Raw genomic sequence first — 22,278 nt, forward strand, 5'->3', positions numbered from 1 at the left:
TTTTTTTTTTTTTTTTTTTTAAGGTAACGGACAATGATACATGGTGTGTCTTATTGGGTTCATTGTTCGTGTCTTACTGATTTTAAACCTAATCACCATCTACATTTCAACACATTCAATGTCAACGATCTTTGGGTTGTCTCGATGCATTTATTGCTCATGTCTGCCTAGTATAAGTTGAACCGTCCACATTTCAGCGGACCGATTTGTCGAATCCTCTCAGACAGAAACCAAATAACCACATCTAGTAGAGACGACGGGGGGGAGACATGGAAGCCTTGATGGTAAGACTTCCAACGTTCTGCCAGCCCTTCTTGAGAAGAGAGACAAGGTAGTTAATGGCCAACATGACGTTAGCTACGAGTTGCTCCTGACGTGAGCGTTAGCGAGCGGTCCCTAGGGAGGAATAAGGGGTTAAAACATACGGTGGTCATCTCAACGTTGCCGACGGCGACACCCATGCAGAGAACCTTCTTGAGCTGGAACTTGATGGTAGACTTAACCTCGTTGATACGGCCTTGGTGGTCATTAGTTGTTATTCATTCTGGTCTTGTAATGGTAAACAAACCTGAGAGATCATCGGCGTGAGAAACGGGGGTAGGGAACTTTCCGGCCTTGGAAAGACCAGGACCCAAGAGACGAGGGATCTGCTTGATGAGAGCCTCGGAAGCAATGAAGGCATCGTACTTGCGAGCAAGCTTCTTGATGAGCTTCTTGTTCTTGTTGAGCTTCTTCAAGTCATCGGCGGACATGGCATCAACACCACCGTGCTTGGCTCGGTCAAGATCGTGGGCATCACCGAGAATGCTGATGAGTTTGTTAGTTTTATTCTTCCATCCTGAATGTCTCGCAACGAGCTCTTCGAGGTATCATACCAGATGGACATGTTAGGGCGAGGGACGCTGGGCAGGCGAATGGTGCCGCTGAAACGCTTGTCACGCTGAGGGTCATAGTTCTTCAGGCCGATCTGAAGCTCAACGGTCTCAAGGAAGTTTCGCTTCTTGGTCTCGTTGGAGTACTCAAGGAGCTCTCCGCACTGAGTTCGGACATTAGCTATATAGCAGTCAGCATTCCGCTTGGGTTGATCGTTGACAAGAGGATGAGAACTGAAGCGATCTCATCCTTCGGAGTGGTATATCGTACCGACTGTGATTTTCGACATTTTGGCAGTCTCCCAATAGATAGGCGTATAATCTAATGGTGGTCAGAACTTGGGTTGAGGAAGGCAAGAATCTCGCGGGCAATTTTTTCGATTTAGTGGAAAGTGCGTCCCAAGGTGTGGGGCTCGGGGCAAAATTTTCTCACGAGATCTTGCACGTGACCACTTTAGCTGGAGAGCTACCTTCAGTTTACTGGACGTCAAGCTTTTGCGACGACGGATTGATCAGGTGTAGGTGATTCTAAGATAATTTGGACTTGGTCAGGGTCTTGAGGATTTAATTGTCTGTCTAGACATTAAAAGCCACAAGTGTGCCGTATCATTGTTCATAATCACGAAAACACCACCAACATGAAGGATACGTCCCAGCAAGTTGACGACTTAATCGCCAACTCGAATCATATCTCAAAATGGGTCGAGGAACAACCAAGTGAAGACCAGGCAAGGTGCGCAATTCTTCCAAGACCATTTTGATGTAAATATTCTAAGAAAATCATCTGTAGTTGGGCTCAATCAATCTTTGCAAAACTTCTTGAAGGTGCTTCTCAGCCCAGAGGAGCTTCAGGCAACTCGTGTGTAAAACTCTGCGGTTTTGTTGAACAATCGTCAAAGTCGCACTCTCAGGCTCTTAGACTTTGGGCGTATTCTAGAGATGTCACTATCAAGCTCTTCAACTTTTACGTTGAGTGGAATGAGTCGGATAATCATCGTTCTATGAAGCTGGTTCTCGATTTGCTTCCCCAGCTCATCAGGAGAAACCCAGATGAACAAGCTGGCCAAGCGACCAAAGCAGCAATCTTGAATAACCTGGTATCAATCGTCACAGGAAAGTCATCTAAGCCTTTGGCCAAGTCTGCTATCAAGGCGCTGGATCACCTCGTTACCAAGGATATTGTTACCCTAGATGAGATACGGTCCAGCTTCGCCACCCTTCAACAGAAGAACTCCTCGACCGATCCTCTCGATCTGTGGAAGTTGTTCATCTTTGAACTGTTCCATTGGATGACACTTCATTTTGTGTGTCCCACGGCCGGACGATTCATTGTCTGTTTATATCGCGGTCTACGAGGTCAAGACCAACAAGAAACACAAATCCAGCTAAGCATCGAGACATGGCACAAGTGGCTACTTGAGGCCGTCAATGAGGAACCTTCTATCCTTGAGTCTGTGAAGAACTATATTTTCCTGCCCCTTTTCAAGGCCGACAAGGCAGAAGCCCTGGGTTTCCTGAAGCGAATGAACGAACATGAAGCAGTTTCCGCAGGTGATGAGATAGATCTCAACCTCCCAGCTCTGCTGCAACTTGCAGCTCTTGAGATTGGCAAGAAGGTTGGATTGGTGGAAGAGCCTGGTAAGTCTACGGGTATGGTATCACGGGCACGTACTAACAATAACCAGCACTCGGCGACGACAAGTCCGCAGATAGTGACTCCTCAATCGTCCTCGATGAAAAAGTGCTGGAAAGTGTTCTGGCTCACCCATCCCATGAAGTCCGATCACTGGCTCTGTCACTTCTGATGAGCTCGCCATCAACAACAAGGCCGTACTCATCTACAGCTCTAGCTCTGCTACGCAAGCATCTGGCAACGTACTTTGCCGACTCAGACGCCAAGTTCCGAAACGAAGTGGCTGGCAAGGTACGGGATATGTTTAAGAGAGTTCGTGGTGCTATATTCGTGCTCAAAAAGAGCATCCCAAGAGCAGCTGCGCGGAAGCAAAAAGAACAGCCAGGGCATGCACAAGAGCCCCAACATATTCTGTATCGAACCAACCTGATTTCGCTTCCGGAGGCTCAGCTGACCCACTGCCTGGAATACCATGAAAAGTTTCTTTTTTGGTACATCGACTTCTTGTGCAGCGAGCTAACACCCACTGCGTCTTATCAACGGCACAGCGCTTCGCTCAAGGCGGTGACTTTCATCCTTCGAATGGAGGGAGAGAAGTCAAAGACATGGGAGACTCCGGATGATCAGACGCTGTTCTTTGACCAGTTTGGTGCATCATGGCTACGAGCACTGTCCGACCTGATCATGGACCCCTTCGACGATATTCGAAGCCATGCAGCTACAGTGCTGAAGTGGATCTTCTCGGACAGCCGTTACAAGAATTTCCATCTCATGGCCCAACAGGGCAGTATGGACCCTGCCGAAGAGCTCGCTGAGTTGTTGAAGCGATCTGAAGACCTTGCTCGTAAGACTGCTCGAGCTGATCATTCAGACGGCGTTGCCAGAGTATCACAACTACTGTATCGATTCTCCGGGGAAGAACAGCAACGAGTTGCCCTTCTATCAAAGCTTATTGGTGGTCTCGAAGAAAGACTGGCTGTGGCCGAGAAAGACCTTGGCAGAGCAGTGCTGGATGCACCGCTTCATGGAGATTTTGCATCTCTTTGCTACATGTGGCAGGTAGTTTCAGAGCTTCAGTTTTCCGAAAGTGAGTTGCAATCTGTACAGACTCTTCAGGATACTCTCGTTTCTTGCTGCGAGCGGGTTTGGGCAGCGGTTCGTGACATTCTCTGCGATGACTCGCCCGAGGGTCACCTTCCCCAGGAGCTGGAGGAAGTCGATGGGCTCGACACAAAGGATGTGCTCAGTTACAGCTTCAGATCGGTCCACGAAGCCAGGTCAGTTTCCGTGAGAAGTTGTTTATGTATTTCTTTGACTAAGATGTGGCAGCAACCTTATGAGAATCTTGATTCTCTCTATCAAGCAGCGAACTCGTCCAGGCAGAATCTGCCCTTCGAGAGAGGCATATGAGAGAATAGGGAACCTGTCCTTCACGCAACTTGCCAGCCTTCGACATCGAGGTGCCTTTACTACCGTCGCCCTAACCTTTTCAACATGCTGCCAGCTAGTTAAGCATCTGGACCAGGGCCCAGATGGCGACGCAAGTGGCACAACTCTGCTCGAGCAATGGTACTCGGTAAGTCAAATATTCCTTTCAGCCTCCCCTATTCCACAAACAGGGTATTTCGATAGCTGAAGGCAGGAGAGCTAACTTATCAAAGGGCACATTAGAAGCGATCAATGCCCAAGTATCAACTACTCGACGGTCTGCTGGTATCCCTGCCATGATGACCGGTGTTTTATCTGCCAACGCCGCCAATCCCTCTTTTGAGCAAGTCATGACAGAGCTTATGAAGATCGCTAGCCAAGAAGCCCGCGTTACCGAGACAGATGGTTCGAACCTACCTCAAGTTCACGCCTACAATTGCTTGAAGGAGATCTTCAAGAGCTCCTACTTGACATCCATAGGAAACAAGTCTGAGAAATTCCTCCCGCAATGTCTCGAGCTGGCAGCGAACGGCCTCAAGTCTGAGCTTTGGGCAATTCGGAATTGTGGTTTGATTCTTCTTCGCAGTCTCATTGATTGCCTTTTCGGTTCTCACCAAAGCAAGGCTACCATGGAGGCAGGTTGGGATGGAAAGGCCAACCGCATTGCTTACCACCGATACTCCTCTCTTCCCACAACTCTACTTCACCTCCTCAAGTCGGGTCACCAGATGATGGCCTCTATTGCTGCAAGCTCAGCAGCGGCAGAGTCAGTGTTCCCAGCCCTTGATATCATTCGAAGAGCAGGTCCACCTGAGGTCCTTCGTGATGAGCTTCAGATTCATATTGCCAAGTATTTGGCCAGTCCTGTGTGGCACGTTCGAGAGATTGCCGCTCGGACGCTTTGTTCATGTCTCCTTCATGCCCAGTGGCTTGATTCTATCACTAGTTTGGCCGCAGAATCTGTTCGTTCTCAGATTGGAAATGTCCAGAACCATGTTCATGGTGTCCTCCTGGCACTTAAGTATACTATAGACCGACTGAGCGAGGTTATGCCCGAACAACTCCAACGTAAGATGCACCATACCTCTGCACCAGACTATGACTAACAGAAGAACAGAGGATACACCTAAACTATCTGGATTCCTGATTGAGTATTGGCGTGAAATTCAAATTCTTGACTCCCCAGAAATTCCCGCCGCCTATCTCGAAGTCGTGAACTTGGTACGAGCTCTGCCTAGACCAGGTGCCGTCGAACGTCTCCATTTCGAGTTCCCAGCCTTCAACAAGAGGGAGGGCGCTCTACTCAGGGCGCAGCGTGTGATACACGAGGTGCACTCCATTGCCGAGGGCAGTGGTCAGATCGATGACCTCAACGCCTTACTTCTCAGCAAGACTATGGGTGTCAACACAATTGTCGCCGGTCTTGAGACGATTCCCAAGCTTTGGAATGTTTCTCGCCTGTCAGAGCAAGAGGTCAACCAGTTCTGCAACCTCTACCGTGACGTTTGCCTCAAAATCGGACCTGCAGAACCTCGAGTTATTGCTTTACAAAACCTTACCGACATCCTGGATCAAGTTATTAAGTGTAAGAATTTTGGTCTTGTATCGGCAGACTTGCTGTCAGAGATCTGGAACAGCTTGCCCTTGAGTCTCCTTAACCCAGCACTGGCAAACTCCATCATCAGAATTAGCGGCTCCATCACAGCCATCCTGAGCAAAACAAAGGCTGTATCCGGTGAAGGCATCAAGAACTGGGGCCATATGGTCGCCGACTCTGGTTTGGACGACAAGGTAAGACAAGAACAATGCTGGGTACCTCGACATGATCGCTGACTGTTTCAAGGATTTCGATACTCGTCTTGCTACCGTTGAGTCGCTCTGTTCTTTCTTTAACACTGTAGAAAGAGATGAGTCTTGGGCTGGCGAAGAACATGTTTCGGCCATCCTTGCCCTATACGACTCACTTAATGACGACGACGACGATATTCGCGACACTGGTTCTGCGGCTGTCAAGAGCATCCTGGGACAAGCTCTCGTCCCTATTGAAGCTGCCAATCGTCTTCTCTCATGGCTTACCAAACATTACTGCAACAACCAGACATTCCGCCAGATAGTCGTGCGTCGAATCATGGGTGATTCCAGATACCCAAGCCCTGAGCTGAACGTTATCTCTGTCAAGGATCAACTACAAGAGGCGATGAAGTTTGATGACTCTCTTTTCGTAATCGAAGAACAGAACCTCTTCGTTGACGAGGTCAGAGAGACACAGAGATGGATCTCTGTCTACGAAAGCCTTGAATGGGAGCCGAACGACCCTGCTCTCGAGGCATTAACGACTTGGACAAGCGCGGGATTAGAAGCAATGCACAGTCTGGTAAGCCAAGAAGATGGTCCTCTCGGATATGGATCCAAGCCAGAGGTCTTTGCCATCTTGTCGCGGGTTATCCGTACATCTGCCGCCTTGACAAGGCATCATCCCGATAACGAGCTTCGTGAGAGCATCGACAAGTCAACCGGAGCTCTACACCTTGGGAATGGGCACATATCAGGTCTCTTGTTGCAGCCTGTCGAGAAGACGACACAAGGATAAGAACATATACTGAGAGAGAAAAGAAAAAAGTAATGATTTGATGCTATTTATGTTTAATTGAAAGCAGTACCCCTTCAACGCCTCGCAATAAAATAGCTGGCCACGCGTGTACCGTATGTGAATAGTTGTTATCATAATATCCTCCCCCTTTATGCCTTGGAGCCAGGAGCATGAGATGCGGCAACTCAAACCTCCGTACTGGCTCGCTGTAGGCTCTTAACAGACTGTGCTGGAGAATCAGTACTGTCCAGCAGTCCATTCTTACCCAGTTTGCGGACAAGCATTGTATTCTGTGCCTGTAGCTCTCCGACTTGTCCCTCGAGGATTTCAATCTGACGACGAGCAACGTCTCGCTCAGCACGGACGCGCTCAAGCTCAAGCGAAAGGTTGTTCTTGTCTTCCTGCTCAGCCGCCTTGCGTCGTCGCTCTTCAGCCTTCCGTTGATCGCGCTCACGCTTCTCTTCAAGTTTCTTCATTTCACGTCGATACTTTTCCTCCTGCTTAGCCACTTCCTTCTCATGCTTCTCGCGCAACTTAGCTAACGTAGCGGCATCCTTCTCTTTATCCCCCATAAGTTTGCTTTGCCGACGCTCTTCAAGACGAGCCATCTTCTCATCAAGCTTCATCTTCTTGTGCTCAAGCTTCCTAAGCTCTTTGTCGGCCAGTGACTGTTGCGGGTTGGAACGAGAAGTTTCGGACTGCGACTCAGCTAGGCTGCCGTTTTGATTACCCTCAGCGGTAACACTCTTCTCTAACGCAGATGCAAAGCTTCGAATAGAAGAGGTGTCACTATCGTCTTCATGTTGTTCTTCAGCAATGATGGGAGCATCGGATCCACTTTCATCTGAAGATTCCATGTCTGAACCAGTTCCCCAAGTCTTCAGTAGGCCAGTAGGAATGTAGGAGCTGGCAGCACCTATGGCACCAGCTATAACTCCATATAAGCCATTGCTGCCAGGGAACGGGTCGTTTTGGTCTTGAGATGGAGAGACAGTCTCAACTTTGTTCGCCTCAATATTAGTAGTGGCTGCTTTAGCGGAAGACTGTTTCTTCTCTAACGCAGGTACCTCAGTGCCAGTGGCCGACTCTTTGGTTTCAGTAGTCTCTTCAGACTCTGCAAAACCGTGTGCCGCCTTTGAAGTTACCCACTTAAGGAATTTTCCAGCGTCGCCAACGATTCCTGGTGGCGTTCCCTTCTCGATTAAGAAGCGCGGCACACTGCCACCAGGGTCACTACGAGTCACCATAAGCCACTCAATAGCCGTAGAAGGTTCGTCAAGAGGCATTGAGCCGTGTCCTTCGCTACCGGGTTTTGGAACTGGTTTCTTGTTTTCGTCTCGTTCAGTCAAATCGGCCGACGAGAGAGATCTCTTGGAAGCAAAGTTGTCGACAGGGACTTCACGGATAATCTCAACTGATTCGTAGTAGCCACGAATGATACCCTGACGAGGAGGACATTCGGGGTGCTCGCAGGGTTTCGATACTATCATATACTGCCGAAGAGGGTGGGATCCCTGACCAGGGTTCACGGAGGTCTCGGAAGTCAAAAGCAGAGTTACAAAGTCTCGTGGGGCGGTTGGGCCAGGAAACTGAGCGGAGAGTTGGAAGACTATTGGATGTTAGTTGTAGTTGCATCGAATACAGATCGCATGACTTGGCTCACCTTGCAACTGGCCATGATCACCGATGGTCTTATCCTCAACCCGCTTATCGGCACCAATACCACGAATGTTGCCGCTGCCTGGAGCACCTTGAACCTTCATCGTCTCTTGGAACTCGGCCGAAAGACCCTTCTTCCAGTCATCAAACGAGAGCCCCTCATGTACACTCCTCCTGGCGAACCATGCGCCTCGTCCATCCTTGGCGCTGAGCTTGTAGACGTTGATTCCGAGAGGGTTCTCTTTGGCGTTAACCTTGATTTCCTTCCACTCTTTCTGTAGATTTTGCGACTGACTGATAGCCTCAGCCTTTTGTCGTAGTGTCAGAGCTCGCTTGGCCTCTGGAGCTGAAGCCGCTGATTCTGTCTTGGCGCGGGCGCGACCTCCAGAGCTAGGAGGTTCCTTTGATGCTGGGTCGGGGATAGATTCTACAACAGTCTGGACCTCGGAAAGGATGTCGGCGAGGAAGTCGTTTAGATCTTCTTGGGGAACCTGCTCCCACTCGACAGGGCCCATAGCCCCGAGAGGTTCATGGTGATTTCCCCCCATAGTTGAAGATACTTGTTGTGGATGTGGTGGATGGTGGGTGGTGTAAGATCCAAGAGTAGCAAGCAACGTGCTTGGTTACTGGAAAGAGAATTAGAGTATCCGTATCGTAAATTATTATAGAACCGTTGAGATAAAACAAGGAAGCAAGGATTCGCTGGGCGTTGAAGATATAGACGTCAGAAATAGCCCAAGATGATATATGGCCAAGACGACCAAACCAGATAAAGAAAGAATCCAAGAAGGCCTTTTTACTTATTCGGACTCAATGGGTCATGATCAACTGCCGTCATTCCGGCTCATTGACGTCACCTTAGCCTCTAACCTCCAGTGGCCAAGCCCTACGCTACCACTATAACTTAGCGCCCGGAGAGGAGAGCGACCCGCTGCTGGACGGACGCTGGGCTTACTTTATTCGGAATCCTCGGATATAGACTGATCCATAGAAGCTCACCCCGGACACCCCGGGTCTTCTTCTCTACTGTACGTCTCAGATGCGAAAAAGAAAGAATAGATTATGCATATATAATAATACTGCAGGTGCATATATCCAATGATAAATAAGCAACTTCTAGAACAATCTAAACATTATTTTTCTAGCATACCGAGTCCGCGGCGTTCGATGACAGATGAAATTCGCCTTGTAGAAGCGGGCGGGTGGGAGTTCTATTCACCTCTCGACTATTTGCGTATACAGCTACTAAATACTATTACTCTGCTACTCGTATGTGGCTGCTATGTTTGAAGTTTACAGAATAGACAACTTTCGCTCCTTCATCACAACCTGATAGTCCTGCTTACAGCTTCCGCAGTAACTATCCCGCCACTGCTCAAGGACCTGCCGTCTCTTAGCCGATATAGGCTCCATGACCTTCTGTGACCCCTTAGATCCTTTGCTAGTGTCGGCTCCTTTCTTGCGTTCTTTCGTCTCGTCTTGTTGCTCGAGCATAGTATCCAACTCGTCACAGAGGACCTTCTCGTCGACTAGCCAATTCTCCCACTCCGATTGGAGCATCTCCCGCTCGATACTGTTGACCACTCTCATAGCCACCAGTAAATCATGTCGATAAGTTCCTAGACGCTGTCTTGTTCGTCGAAGTCGACGCGCTGTAGCACGGCTCGTAGGCGAAGACAAACTAGCACCGGCATCTTCCCATGGCGTGTCCATGTCTGTAGTGTCCAGTAAATCTTTGAAAGTTGAGAAGCACGTGCTATTATCAGGGAAAGAGAGAGCTTGGTTGGTCCCAGACGCCTCATGTAGATCAGCAAAGTAGATAGCTTTGCTCATCATCGTATTCGGCCGGATACCGATGTTTTGCATAAACCCTGCTGCTCTCCTCTCTTTCCACCAAACTGACGTTTCGCTCGAAGTCAACAGCAGGTTGGTTAGAGTGCTGAATGCAAGCAGCGCCAGGATGATCCATTGGGCAGTGATCAAGTTAAATACGTTACGCAGCACAGCAATAGCCCACATGATGACTGATGATACTGCACTCTCTCCAAAAGATCGAATCGTTTCAAAGACCATAGTCGTCAGAGTCCGTGGCTTGATGACTTGCTTCTTAGTGGAGTCTGTCGAAGCAGGTGAGAAAACCACGACTTCGGTCTGCTGCCCAATTTGACCATACACCTGGATAGCTCTGTTTGTTCGGCTTCGCGTTCCAAGCTTGCGAACCTGATCCGTGGCAACTTCAGCCAGTTCCTCGGCATCACTAGCAGCATCGTGGATTGCCTGACGGTCAATCAAGTTTTTGGAGAGGGCCGGGTTCTTTGACCAGTCTGTCTTGGTGTAGATGGCCAGCTTACACTTGGATTTGGCCACGTGTGTGATGACAATCTTGGTCACAACCTTGAACCAGCTTGAGTGAGGCAAATGCCAGGCTGTTTTGACGTGCGTCACCACGTACGTAACGTGGTCACTGAAGACATCGATGATCTGGTAGTCGTTGACATCGGCAGTCTTTGACCGACCCAGAACGTCTTTGTAGTCGACTTTGAACTGGAAGTCACGTCTCATTCTTCCCTGATCCACCAGCACCCACGGTCCTTGAGCGATCTGCTGAGCTCGGCGCTCAAAGTAGAGCTTTGGAAACACAAAACTCTTGTCACCAAATAGTACATGGAAACAAGACTTGGCGCTGATTTCAAAGTGTCGCTCAGCAGCCATTTCTTTCATGCCTTCTGGCTCATAGATGACAGGGCGTACTGGAAGGTGTAGCTTGTGGTTATGTCGTCCTCGCGATCTTGAGGGCCGCAGGGGGGGACTGAACTCCATACGACGAGCAACTGGCCGTCCAGTTGACGTTCCGTCATCCATTGGTGTGTTTGCCGAGACCTCTTCCCAGCTTTCCACACTAGGGCTTGGTCGGTCATACTCCTCCTTTTCAAGATTAACCAATGCAGTGATGGTGGCCTCGACATCCATCGGCTCCTCGGCTTGAATATCATCAATCAATAGGTTCAGGCGAGTATGAAGGAGTCCGAGGTCTTCCAAGAATACTTTGATAGTGATTCTGGTATAGCCCGTCTCGTTCGCATTCTCATTGAGGTGTAAGAAGATGAAGTCACAATCCCTTCCAGGGGCTGCCGTCACTTCACTAATAATATCAAGGCTGATACTGTAGGCAGTAACGAGGCCGATCTGTTGTCCGTAGAAGTACATGTTGTCGGGTGTAACATAGATTCGACCATCACCGGCCATATCTGGCTTACCAGGACCCCGCTCAGGCGACCCGGTCCATGCAGCTCGGAAGACAAGTACCAGCTTCTCTTCCAGGGGTGCATCTGGGAACAACAGTCTAAACTGGGCGTGTTGGGCTCTCAGTTCGGGAGGATAGTTTCGAGGGAAATATTCGCCACCCTCCTTGTGCTGCACACTTTGTCCTACTGTGCTTCCTGGCACGACAACACCTATAGGATCATCCTCGTCGAGTCGGGGAAGCACCGGCTGAGTTGGTGCATTCATGGCACCCCAAAGACTACTTCCCCAATAATTTGCAACCACGGATGCGGGGAGCTTCCTATTGTTACCCACAGGCTGGCGGTCTCCCGCTGTCAAAACCGCGATACGACTAAGTCCGGTCATGGAGGGAGGTTTAGCTAGGGTGGCTGGGGCCAGACTGCCGACCTGAGTGTCTACGGACGGCAACATACTGGGCGTTTGTCTGAAGTTCGATGAAGCAGGTACAGAGCCTGGAAAGCCTGGAGGAAGGGTGTGACTGGTAGCCATCATATTCGCAAGTCCAGTGGTAGAAGACGCACCCCCCTGCATACCTTCGAGGCCTTGGTTGCCAAAGGTAGCCTTACGATGAAGGTCGAGCTTCTGAATAATTCTGGCAGCATGCTCGCGGCCGCTCTCGCCCTCTTCCCTGGCAAGATCTCGACTTAGAGAAGTTATGGTGCGACGAGAAAGACTGCCATTAACATCAAAGCTCTGTCGCGTGCTGAGATTGCCTTCTGGTCCAGGCACAGGCAGTGTGTTCGTGCGATCAATGTTGGGGCTTGATTCGTCGTAGATTCCAATTTGTGTATCCAGGGCTTTAGCTGAAAACTCGGGGATGCTTGGGGGAGTGATCGAAAATGCAGGATCAACTGATCCAGGCAGAGAAGCGCTGGTTCTGTTCATGGTAGTCTCGAAAGCACGCTTTTTGGTGACTTCGAATACTTCCAGCCATTCTGTAAGCTCGCCCTGCGTTTCAGCTTGGAGCAGAATAGTCTGGCTCTTTGTTTTGACCTCAAAACAGAAACGTCTATCCTCGGCAACTGCTGGCTTTGCGTTGCAGAGCAAAACTCCGATTTCGTCACCTTGTAGGACTCCCAAAGGTCCGGGTATCAGCCAGCCAAAGATGCCATCACGACAGTAGTACCACCTCCTGATCCAAGTATGTCTTGCTGGCTTTCCTTGGAGGACTCGGAGAAATAACCATCCCTGCTTTTCGGACACAACAGTGGCGCCCTCCTCAAGGCGCATGGTAACAGGGCCACGACTACCGAGAAAGGGGACAGTAGAAGTACTGTAATCTTCAAGCTCGCGGGATGGCTTAAATCCTGCGAGGGCGTTTTCTCCAATTTCTCTTCTGGCAGATTGCAACTCCCGTCTAAAGACCATCTCGGACGCTCCCATTTCATTTGACCAGCCCTGGATACGCTCCATCTCCTGGTTCCAGCGGCTGGTATCGCCAGCACCTTCTCGAGTACGTCTCAACTGGTTCCATCGCTCGCTGGAAATCTTAACCAGCAGTTTGTCCATGCTGAATCGCAGCTGAGGTGCAAGTTGGCAGTAGTCCATCGATGCTTTGAGGTAAGACTTTCGTGTCTCGAATACGGCAAACGCATCTTCACGCAAAGCTGATGGCTCCTTTGTTTTGGATTGACTGACATATCGAGCGAGAGTCGAGTCGAAGGTTCGCTGTGCCTGTTCCATAGCCCTCCTGCACTCCTTGAAATTCCTAAGGTCACCCATGATAAACTGTCGGATAGGATCGACAACTGAACCGTCCATCTTCTTCATTGTGCTAATCATCTGAATCCAATACTCGCGCCATCCATCACCCACTCTCTTCAAAGCCAGAAACGTATAATCATTGTCGACAACACCATCGGACACCGAGGGCATCGTTTTGACAAGAAAGGTATTGATCGTCTCCTCAAGGGCGAGGATATCGTGCAGGAGCTTCGAGGTCGACTGGGCATATCCATTAAGCCATTTCTCGATAGCATCAACTTGATCGCCAAAGTTGGCAGCGGTTACTCGAAAGGTTGGGGAGTCGAGAGCTGCTTCATTGAGGCCGACGGGGATGGCGCGGCCAGCTTGGTTGGCCGCAGCTGGCGGAGAGTCAGGTTGTGATTCGGGCATTATAAGAAATAATTATGTTTGATCGCCTGACGACAGCTTCAGTTGCCACTGAGCTGCAGTCTTTATGGCGCAGGGAAGAAGAAAAAATTATATGACGGTAAGAAGATGAGAATGGATGGATGGAATGATGTTGACAGTCATTGTAATGTAAGGTCAGGGACCTGAAGGTTGCGTTGACGTAGCACACCCATGTCATGCTGCGCTACGGAGACGCTGCGCCCATCTGCGAACCCCCACACGGCGCCTAGGTCAGACCGTCAGAACCACCGGAAACGGGTCTGGATAGAATACGCGGACTCGATACGATAGGTAACCTGGCTAGCCTCGTTTTCCATGAACTGTATTCCCCTGAACTTACTGTTCTACCAGGAGAGGGAATGCCAGTAATTCAAGCCACCACATACGCGAGATCACCTCAAATGGAACTTGGCATTTCACATTTACATCCACATCCGAAATGGCCATACAAGCGACTTGTATTTTGTTGACTCGATGTGTCGTGCCTGCTCATAACTATATGTCTCGAGAGAGAAGCCTTGCAGCCATCTCACACCGACTCTACCCAAATACTAACAAATCTTCAGGCCGGGCATTGCTCTGCCCATTCTGGCCCTCACGATCTTTTAGTCGCCGTGCCGCCGCTATCCTTCAATTTTAATGGTTGGGCCTACCAGCCGTTAGACCTGACATTCTGGTTTCTTGAGGTGCAGGAATTGGAGGGCTCTGTGTACCTCTATTCCCGTCGATCATAACTCAAGCCGTCATCATTGTGCGAAGCGGACTGGGTCGCGATGCCTGGCGGGAAGAATGGAGAGGCGAGAGACTGTCCCTCTCCACCAAGCGCTGTTGGGCGATTGACATCGGCGCGGCATCGGTCGACCTCTGCGCCTCGGGGCGCATGGCACTGTTGTTGTACGTGGACGGATGAACTTGAGTCGATCCCTCGCTGGTCACGAGGGGATCTGCTGGTCAATCTAGTTTTCCGTTAGACTCTAGACGCTTGTTTCATTCATGGTATTGTCAACTCACCGTCGTAGTACTCATCATCGTCGCTCACTTCAGCAAGCTGCTCGAAGTTGACCTTGTATCGGAGAATACCGCCGATGCCACCGAAACCCTTGACAAACTGGTTGCCCTCGGTGGATCGATCAGAAACGAACTCAAGCGTGGTACCGAAGTCCTTGTAATGCTCAGCAATCCATTCAAGGAAGGACTCCTGAGAAACGATCTCCATCTCCTGGCCAGTCTCCTTGTCGAGGAACTTGTCACGGTTGCTCTGCTCCTGCTGCTTGGTGGTGTGGAGGACGATATCGCTGCCATTGCTGTCCCTGAGGACCCAGCGGGTGATTTCGAGGTTCTCAAAGACGATGAGAGTCTCGACAGCACCGAGCTCAAGGGCCTTGAGGGTATCATCAATACTGTAGCAGACCTTGCCGGTATCTTGGCTAATTTCCTCGAAGTACTTTCCAATGAGCTTCTTCTCCTGGATGAACTTGACGTTGCCAAGGGTCTCGGAAGACAGCTCGATGGCCTGGTTGAAACCGTTCTCACCACCGTAAGAAACATCCACAACCTTAATAACCTTGGTCGCCAGACGGTTATCAAACAAGTCGGAGGCGTTAAGGTCGTTCTTGAAATCGGCGGAACCAGCAAGGATAAGACCAGCAACGTTGACCTTGTCGGCCGTGATGAAGTTCTGGACAGCCAACTCGGCAACCTTTCGGACGTAGTTGTGACGCTTTTCCTCTCGCAGACGAGCAAAACGGAGAGCGGACTGACCACCACGGCCGTGCTTCTTGGGAAGATCGACAGAGAACTTGTGGACAATCTCACGGGTGTTTCCACTCAGAGTAGCGAACAGGGCACCGTTACCATCCATGATGATAAAGCCGAACTTCTGGTCGGACTCGAGCAGCTCAGCCAGAGCCTCAGTGTGGAACTTGTTGTCGCACAGGTAAAGGGAGGTGTTGATGGGCTTGAAGGGCTCGAAATCGATGTTGACCTTTCGCTCCTTTCCTTCCTGGGTCAAGATTTCACCACAGTAGACGACCAGACCATTCGGGGGGACCTTGTTGTACAGCTTGAGACGCTGTTGGGTCGAGGTAATGGCGGACAGGACGGACTGTCGGTTGACTCGAGACTTGATGTTGGAGGCGGTACCCTGGAACATTGTTAGTGTCGCTGCAGCGGGATTTCGTTCAGGTGAGGAAACCGTACGTATTCTTCAGCCAACATCTTGGCAGCTCGAGAGACTTGATCCTTGGGAGCTGAAGGGCATACGGTTAGTGCGTTGTTTCGAGGTCGAGGTCGAAGAACATGACGGCTTACGGATGATGAGCGAAATCATTGAGGTTCCATTTCCTCTGGCAGCTTCAAGACGCTTGATGAGCTTCTTGACCTTCCAGATCTCAATCTATTGTGGACGTGGTCAGCCATTGTTGTTGTTTTCTTGCATTTGAAGGATGATGGCAGAGTCTTTAATTTCTCGATCGCGGGGCAAACACCACACAAGAAGCGAAAAGAAGAGGGGCAGTGACAGTGAAACTTACGTTCTTCTCGGCCTCGTTCGCCTGAGCGTCACTCATTTTGGCGGTTAGGACTTGTCTCCGACCTTTTTGCGAGTGTTTGCTTTTCTTTGGTAAGGTTTATGCCTCGCAAGCTAGGAGTCGTTGAACTATTAAGTCTGGACTCTGGAGCCTGAAGATCTCCCAAAAGTTGGATGTTAGAGCCAGATTTTTTTCGCACAAGGAGCGATGACCTAACGTAGAGACCAGCACCCACAGGCAGCCAATCCACTTTGATCATCTGCTGAACCGGTAGCCACTCACCTGCTGAGTTTCACGGGGCTAGGTACTAACAGTACCTGTAGGTACACTCAGGAACGAGGCTGGGTTAGTGGGTAAGGTAGTAGGTAGTTTGGCTACGTAACCTTGATTTTGCTTAACACGCTTAATATTTCCAGGTACCCTGACCATGGTTGTGTTGGATTTATTGATACCCGAGTGGGTCCCATAATCAATGCTGACTGATATCTAGGTCTGAATCATGGCCTGACCTATAAACTATTTATACAGCCATTCATGAATATGATAGGATTAGGTACTGATTCATTCAAACATTATTCACAACATAACTCACTTATCAAAGTTTACGAGAAATCCCTTAGTACCTAAACAATATTGACGACATTAGTACTTGTCGAGTTAAACGAGAGTGGTTATACCACAGCAACAATAAGCTGTCACTGAATCACCGACTGCCATGATGACAATACAGTTGGTTTATCAACATCAAAAGTAGACATTACATTATATCTCTCTGCCTTTGGTGGCCGACATTTTTTTAACTCCTGATCTTTCCTTAACAAATAAGTATTAGCGGAGATTCTCGCAATAAGAAACTCTGGTTTAACAGGCACTTTGCTATGGATCTATCGGCTTTCTTCTTAGTCAAGTGTACGCAATAACTCAACAATGCTTATATCCGTCTTTCCCTCTCAATTCGTTCTCTTCTGACCTTATTAATCTCTCGTATTGATTTAATAAGATCAAGGATAAAGCCGATAAACACTATTCCAGCCGCTGCTGGCACAGCAAATTGATAAAAGAAAAAGACAAGCACAATAAATCCTGCCGACAAGAATAGAATAATGCAAATGGCGGCATATGTCGCCCCTTTAGCACTTCTCAGGGCTACATCAAGAGTGTCCGTTGACCGTTCAGAATGGGAAGGGAACTGATCATTGTTAGTCACCCTATGGCCAGCTGGAGAATGTCAGAGAGGATTGCACACTACTTACTATTTTGCCTTCTTCAATCTCCAATGTGTTGGTTCTTCTCAGTGCCATCCATCTTGTCATTGAGTCGACCCTTGTACCGAAACCGCCATTGCCAGAGAGATCGGGCTGACTGTAAGATGCAGAAGCCATTGGCATCAACGAGTTCCCACAAGACTCTGGCATATCCCCATGGATGATGCCTGTTTGTTTCCCCTGCGTCCTCTGCAGTAGACCTCGATTTGGCAAGGCAGCAGAGTCTTCCATTAAAGGGGGGCTTTGTACCGAAGCAGGCTGCTTCTTTATCTCTGTTTCGATCTCTATTGCTCGGAAGTTTTTGATAGCTACAAATAATCAGTGGTTGATCGGATGGTACTAAGTTGTATACTTACTGCCAACTTCGAGAGCAGTCAGAGCGATGACTATCAGCAAGAGCATGGGCAAAATCTGACCGAAAGTCGCAGAAAAGAGCGGTTTGGTGTCAACACCTTGATAAAAGAGGCCAATAACCAACGTGTATAAAGCCACACAGAACGTGCAAATGGCAATCAACAACTCTAACAGAACAGATCCGACTATCTCTGTAAGAACCGGTGGCACAACGATGTGCAAAGCCTTCCAAAAGCTATCTTGTTGCTCCAATATCGTAGCATTCTTGCGATTGTCCCGCCGGATCTTGTCTTGCCGGCGTTCAGAGAAGGTTTGAAGATCTGATTGGCCTTGATGGCCAGAGTAAATCCAGCGCAATATTATGTTCTTCGATGCTCTGCTCTCCATAGTGTATCGGAGTGAGTTATCTAGCCTGATCGATCGGAAAGCGTTCCAGTAGACAAATATCAATAGAACAGCTATCCCGAAGGATCTGGGGACCACGTAATTTAGACGAGGTTGTGTAGGATAGTGAAGTCCGCAAAGGAACAGCATATCGCGTGGCTCGGATACTGTAAGGAACTGGAGAATAAAGGTCGCTCCAAGAAGTCCCATCAACAACACCATGAGGGCACCACGCAAGATGGCTTGCTTGGGGTGTTTTCGGAAGTAGGATTTGAGGACCAGAAGGGTGCACAGATGAACACCTGACGATAGATACGCCAACTGGGCGCCGATGTAGAAGGAAAAGTTAGAGACACTGCAGACCTGAGCGTACATGGCGATGAGATAACACAGCCCAACAGCTAACATCTGGTCACTCAATGCAAGAAGAAGAGACTGGTATCCAAGATTGCTAGGCGCATCACTGGCCGGCTTTCTAACACCGACCCAGTGGAGGATTTTCTCATCGACGCGCATATACTGTTGCTTGGGGATTCCTCGCTTCAACACGGCCATTATGGCCACAATCACTGATATGGCGGCTGTGATGACGAATGATAAGACGACCTGTGATAAACTTGTGAGCTTGTAGCCTGATACATGGCGCAATGGCAGACCTTACCCCGATTCCATTCATATCAGGGTCTTCCACAGTCTCGGCGGGAGCATCGCATTGTAGTCTGCCATTGCAGAAGCTCATCGTGGCAAGATATGATCATTGAGATGGATGAGGAGAAGTTTATTTCAGCTATTGTGAGTACCTAGGTAGGTATGGAGAGTAGAGTTGCAACAGCAAAAGCCTAGCGGCCCTGATATTGCTGATCATCACTTGAGACCTTCCAGCCCTGTCCTTGTTTTGTACCAGATGTAGTGCAATTGCTGACAACCTAGCCACAGCAACCCAATCCTCAGGGCGTCATAAGAATTGGCCCCCGGAGCATAAGAGACGAAATAATTTGATCACCTTATGCCAGGTTAGGCCAGCATTTAGGCTACTTTGTTTCTGTAGCCTAAGTCTTGGAGGACATTTCTTGTGACACCCGCCTGCCAATACAGTTTCTATGTCATACTGCAGTACTTTTCAAGGAGCACGGATCTTCTATAGTTTCAATTGGCCAGGCGACTGTTTGTCTAGGTACCTAGGTAGTTGGGGGCCAGAATAGGAATTAGGAAGGATTCAGCTTCCAGATAACTAATGGTAATGTCGGCCACTCTGTATTTATTCATCAATAAACTTGTTTTTCGCATCTGTTGCAGAGTCATCCATCGATTCGTATTCAATGTCTTGCCTGCGGCTAGTCTGAGTTCTTACATCCATCATCCATACCAACGTCTGATCCTGTAGGGCTATTTTAAGCTTAATGGCCGCCAAGTAGATAAATCCCCGATGCTCGCCTGCAGAAGCTGCAATAGGTAACTCAAGGCTGGAAAGCTGCCTTATTTCCATGGGGAAATATGTACGGATGAACTGGTTGATTGCTGACCTTGATTGCATCTATTTATTGGCGGTTCATTTATCTCAGTAAAGTAGCAATGTAGAAAAGAAGTCTATGGAATGGTTTATATCTACCTGGTGGTAGATGATATTCTCGGACCACACCTTGTGTGATTTTGAAGCTCAAAGTACCCCATGTGCTTAGAATAAACGTACTAGTAGTATCTTTTGAATTGGTACGGACATAGAGTCCGAGTTGAATCCTACCATCGCTTGGCCTTCAGTGTAGCACATTGCTTTTGTGGGATTATTGGTTAATGTTAGAACGAACACGTCCTCTGACGCTTTGTACACCAAAATAAAGTAGCCTCGGCCTCCAACTTCAGTCTGCTTAAAGAGACCAAATTATTTTGTCTTCTACCTCCGGCGGCCGGTAACATTTTCCCCACCACCTCCACGCGCTAGTCTACCGCCGTAGCTCGGCCATGGATGCGACGTCAATCACTATCATCAACTACCAAGATCCAATTCCACAACATTTGAAGACCACCGAACTCCACCAAGTCTTCCCGTACAGACGAACAGAAGCCTATTACCATCACAAACATGGATTCAGGGCCAACGGAACTTGCGGCCACCGTTCAGGCCGCAAGCATTGAACACAACCCCGACCCTGCACTCGACGCCAACCCATCAACAGCCGCTGAGAGAAGACAACCCGTAACTCTCGAGCACGACCTTGGTATCGACGACGATGATGACGAGGAAGACATCCCTTACAGTGTGCTCCGACCCGCTCCTCGGCATTCCAACCTCCCTCCTCTACCAGACCTGCGCTTCGAGCAGAGTTACCTGCGAAGCATCTCAAAGGCCGATACTTGGTGGAAGGTGGCGCTCATAACAACAAGAGACCAGGTACATACCTATGGACCGAATACTCGAGTTACCTACATTTTCTAACGCGGTCGGCAGATCTTGATGCCCTTGACACAGGGTCTAGTGTACAATTTATTCCTCTGCGGCTGGCAACATTGGAATAGAAATGCTCGACTCCACGGCAACACGTTAGGTGCGCGAGTAAGACGCTGGTGGTGGGGAGTTAACAATTGTAAGATAAACAGATCCTCCATGGTCCCTGAGGTAAAATGCTAACAACGAGATAGGGAAGATACCTACGCATAGCAAGCGGGCTTGAAAAAAATGACGAAAGGCATGCAAATGGCACATATAGTTTCTCAAGGACAAGGACGAGTATATGTTGACTAGGTATATCCGTTCACACTAACTATCACCATGTCGTTCGAGTATCAGAAGAATTGGCTGCTCGGAGCATACGAGATGATATATCTAGTCTCCTCATGCTAGCTTAGACTAGCATTTAAGCTACTTTATTTTGGTGCCTGAAGCCTTGGAAGATATTTCTACTGCTGTACAGTAGCATGTCCATTCCCGAACAACGACGATCCCAGGTGTGTTGTTCTCTGTCTGGCATTGCTGTAGTATGGTCCTAAATAATACGGGTACCAGCAAATCCTCATACCTTCAATGCCTTGTGATCCCGCAATTCTATCCCGCCATGATGCCGGCCTTTACTATAATAATTCTATGCCATATTATTTCATCTGTTCCTTTAAACTCCAACAAAAATCAAAGTACGATCTGTCACACAATCCGCTCTCACTGGTGGTTTGCGCTGACATCGAGCGGTCGGGGAGCCGGTTGCGCATGCGTCTTTTCTGGGCTCCCTCTAAAAGCCAAAGATGTCGCATGAATAGTTCCCGGTGTCGAATTCTTGCGTTCAGCAAAATCGGGGTCTGGAATGGGAGATTGTTGCGCTGTAGGTTGAGCTTCCTTACTAGGAGTAGCTGCCGGCGCATCCTCCATCTCAACCGTTTCTCCTGAAGGCCGGGATTCTTCAGCCCCCTTGTCGGAGCTTGGCGTTGGCAGTTTGTTCCCAGCCTGTACAGTGGGCTCCAGGACATTCCGCAGTTTGGGTGGTGTGACTGAAAGCTTCACAACCAGGCTTTGGTTTTGCTCGTCCAGATCATCGTCAGCCATGGCTTCATCCTCGTCAAGCTCATCTTCTTCGTCCGATTCCTCAGGAACGTGCTCGTCAACGTCCTCTTCATCGTCTCCAAATTCAGCCTCGCTCTCTTCCTCAGAGTCACCGTCGGCATTATGCCGAGAAGTCTTCTTGGGTTCAGTCCAGCCGCTTGTACCGTGGTTCACGGCGGCCGATCTTCGAGGTCGTCCTGTTGGACCAACAGACGTCTCCTTCTCCACTTCGGAAGTGTCTCCTTGCACGCTACCAGGGGCACTGCTTCCAGTTGTAGGGTTGAGGCGAGTTGGTGCCTTGATCTGCCGGCCGCTGGCGGTGGTGAGCGGACCAGTTTCAACCGGAGTATTGGTTCCAGTGTTGCGAGTAGACCTTCGAGTGGTCGAGTCGGTCGTAAAGACATCTTCGTCGTCTGAATACGTATACTTCATCTTCTTGCCCCTGGTACGGCCCTCATAGAGTGAAAACCCTGGCTCGGGCCGCTTGAACTGTTCCTTGCGCATCTGCCGATAATCGCGACGCTTTCGTTTCTACAGGTTGTATTAGTATTATGCACGGCAGTTGAGCCTGGGTGAATCCATCTTGGTCTCCAGAGCAGAGAATAGGGGGGGGGGGGG

General features: G+C 49.3%; 8 protein-coding genes across 8 annotated transcripts; 2 read left to right on the top strand and 6 right to left on the bottom strand.

Moving 5' to 3' along the window:
- Window positions 1-244: 244 nt before the first annotated feature.
- On the bottom strand, window positions 245-1,162 carry FIESC28_10875 (uncharacterized protein; the record flags this gene model as incomplete). Its single annotated transcript, XM_031165005.1, has 5 exons — window positions 245-370; window positions 426-517; window positions 569-807; window positions 876-1,053; window positions 1,144-1,162. The coding sequence occupies 5 exons, from the start codon at window positions 1,160-1,162 to the stop codon at window positions 245-247; spliced, it is 654 nt and encodes a 217-aa protein (XP_031010929.1).
- A 348-nt stretch (window positions 1,163-1,510) lies between these two features.
- Window positions 1,511-6,523, top strand: FIESC28_10876 (uncharacterized protein; the record flags this gene model as incomplete). The annotated part of the gene is made up of 7 exons (XM_031165006.1): window positions 1,511-1,605; window positions 1,663-2,510; window positions 2,558-3,782; window positions 3,835-4,081; window positions 4,167-5,001; window positions 5,051-5,724; window positions 5,777-6,523. The coding sequence occupies 7 exons, from the start codon at window positions 1,511-1,513 to the stop codon at window positions 6,521-6,523; spliced, it is 4,671 nt and encodes a 1,556-aa protein (XP_031010930.1).
- Window positions 6,524-6,708: 185 nt separating this feature from the next.
- FIESC28_10877 (uncharacterized protein) lies at window positions 6,709-8,730 on the bottom strand (the record flags this gene model as incomplete). The annotated part of the gene is made up of 2 exons (XM_031165007.1): window positions 6,709-8,132; window positions 8,187-8,730. 2 exons carry the CDS (start codon window positions 8,728-8,730, stop codon window positions 6,709-6,711), a joined length of 1,968 nt encoding a protein of 655 aa, XP_031010931.1.
- A 745-nt stretch (window positions 8,731-9,475) lies between these two features.
- FIESC28_10878 (uncharacterized protein) lies at window positions 9,476-13,582 on the bottom strand (the record flags this gene model as incomplete). Its single annotated transcript, XM_031165008.1, has 1 exon — window positions 9,476-13,582. The coding sequence occupies one exon, from the start codon at window positions 13,580-13,582 to the stop codon at window positions 9,476-9,478; it is 4,107 nt and encodes a 1,368-aa protein (XP_031010932.1).
- A 1,009-nt stretch (window positions 13,583-14,591) lies between these two features.
- On the bottom strand, window positions 14,592-16,167 carry FIESC28_10879 (uncharacterized protein; the record flags this gene model as incomplete). Its single annotated transcript, XM_031165009.1, has 4 exons — window positions 14,592-15,743; window positions 15,800-15,849; window positions 15,911-15,995; window positions 16,132-16,167. 4 exons carry the CDS (start codon window positions 16,165-16,167, stop codon window positions 14,592-14,594), a joined length of 1,323 nt encoding a protein of 440 aa, XP_031010933.1.
- Window positions 16,168-17,327: 1,160 nt separating this feature from the next.
- FIESC28_10880 (uncharacterized protein) lies at window positions 17,328-18,870 on the bottom strand (the record flags this gene model as incomplete). The annotated part of the gene is made up of 4 exons (XM_031165010.1): window positions 17,328-17,336; window positions 17,382-17,701; window positions 17,750-18,737; window positions 18,793-18,870. 4 exons carry the CDS (start codon window positions 18,868-18,870, stop codon window positions 17,328-17,330), a joined length of 1,395 nt encoding a protein of 464 aa, XP_031010934.1.
- A 1,341-nt stretch (window positions 18,871-20,211) lies between these two features.
- Window positions 20,212-20,565, top strand: FIESC28_10881 (uncharacterized protein; the record flags this gene model as incomplete). Its single annotated transcript, XM_031165011.1, has 1 exon — window positions 20,212-20,565. One exon carries the CDS (start codon window positions 20,212-20,214, stop codon window positions 20,563-20,565), a length of 354 nt encoding a protein of 117 aa, XP_031010935.1.
- A 717-nt stretch (window positions 20,566-21,282) lies between these two features.
- FIESC28_10882 (uncharacterized protein) lies at window positions 21,283-22,164 on the bottom strand (the record flags this gene model as incomplete). The annotated part of the gene is made up of 1 exon (XM_031165012.1): window positions 21,283-22,164. The coding sequence occupies one exon, from the start codon at window positions 22,162-22,164 to the stop codon at window positions 21,283-21,285; it is 882 nt and encodes a 293-aa protein (XP_031010936.1).
- Between the last annotated feature and the right edge of the window lie 114 nt (window positions 22,165-22,278).

The sequence above is a fragment of the Fusarium coffeatum genome (assembly GCF_003316985.1).
Source record: "Fusarium coffeatum strain FIESC_28 chromosome Unknown BRIP53273_contig_342, whole genome shotgun sequence".
Lineage (NCBI taxonomy): Eukaryota > Fungi > Ascomycota > Sordariomycetes > Hypocreales > Nectriaceae > Fusarium > Fusarium coffeatum.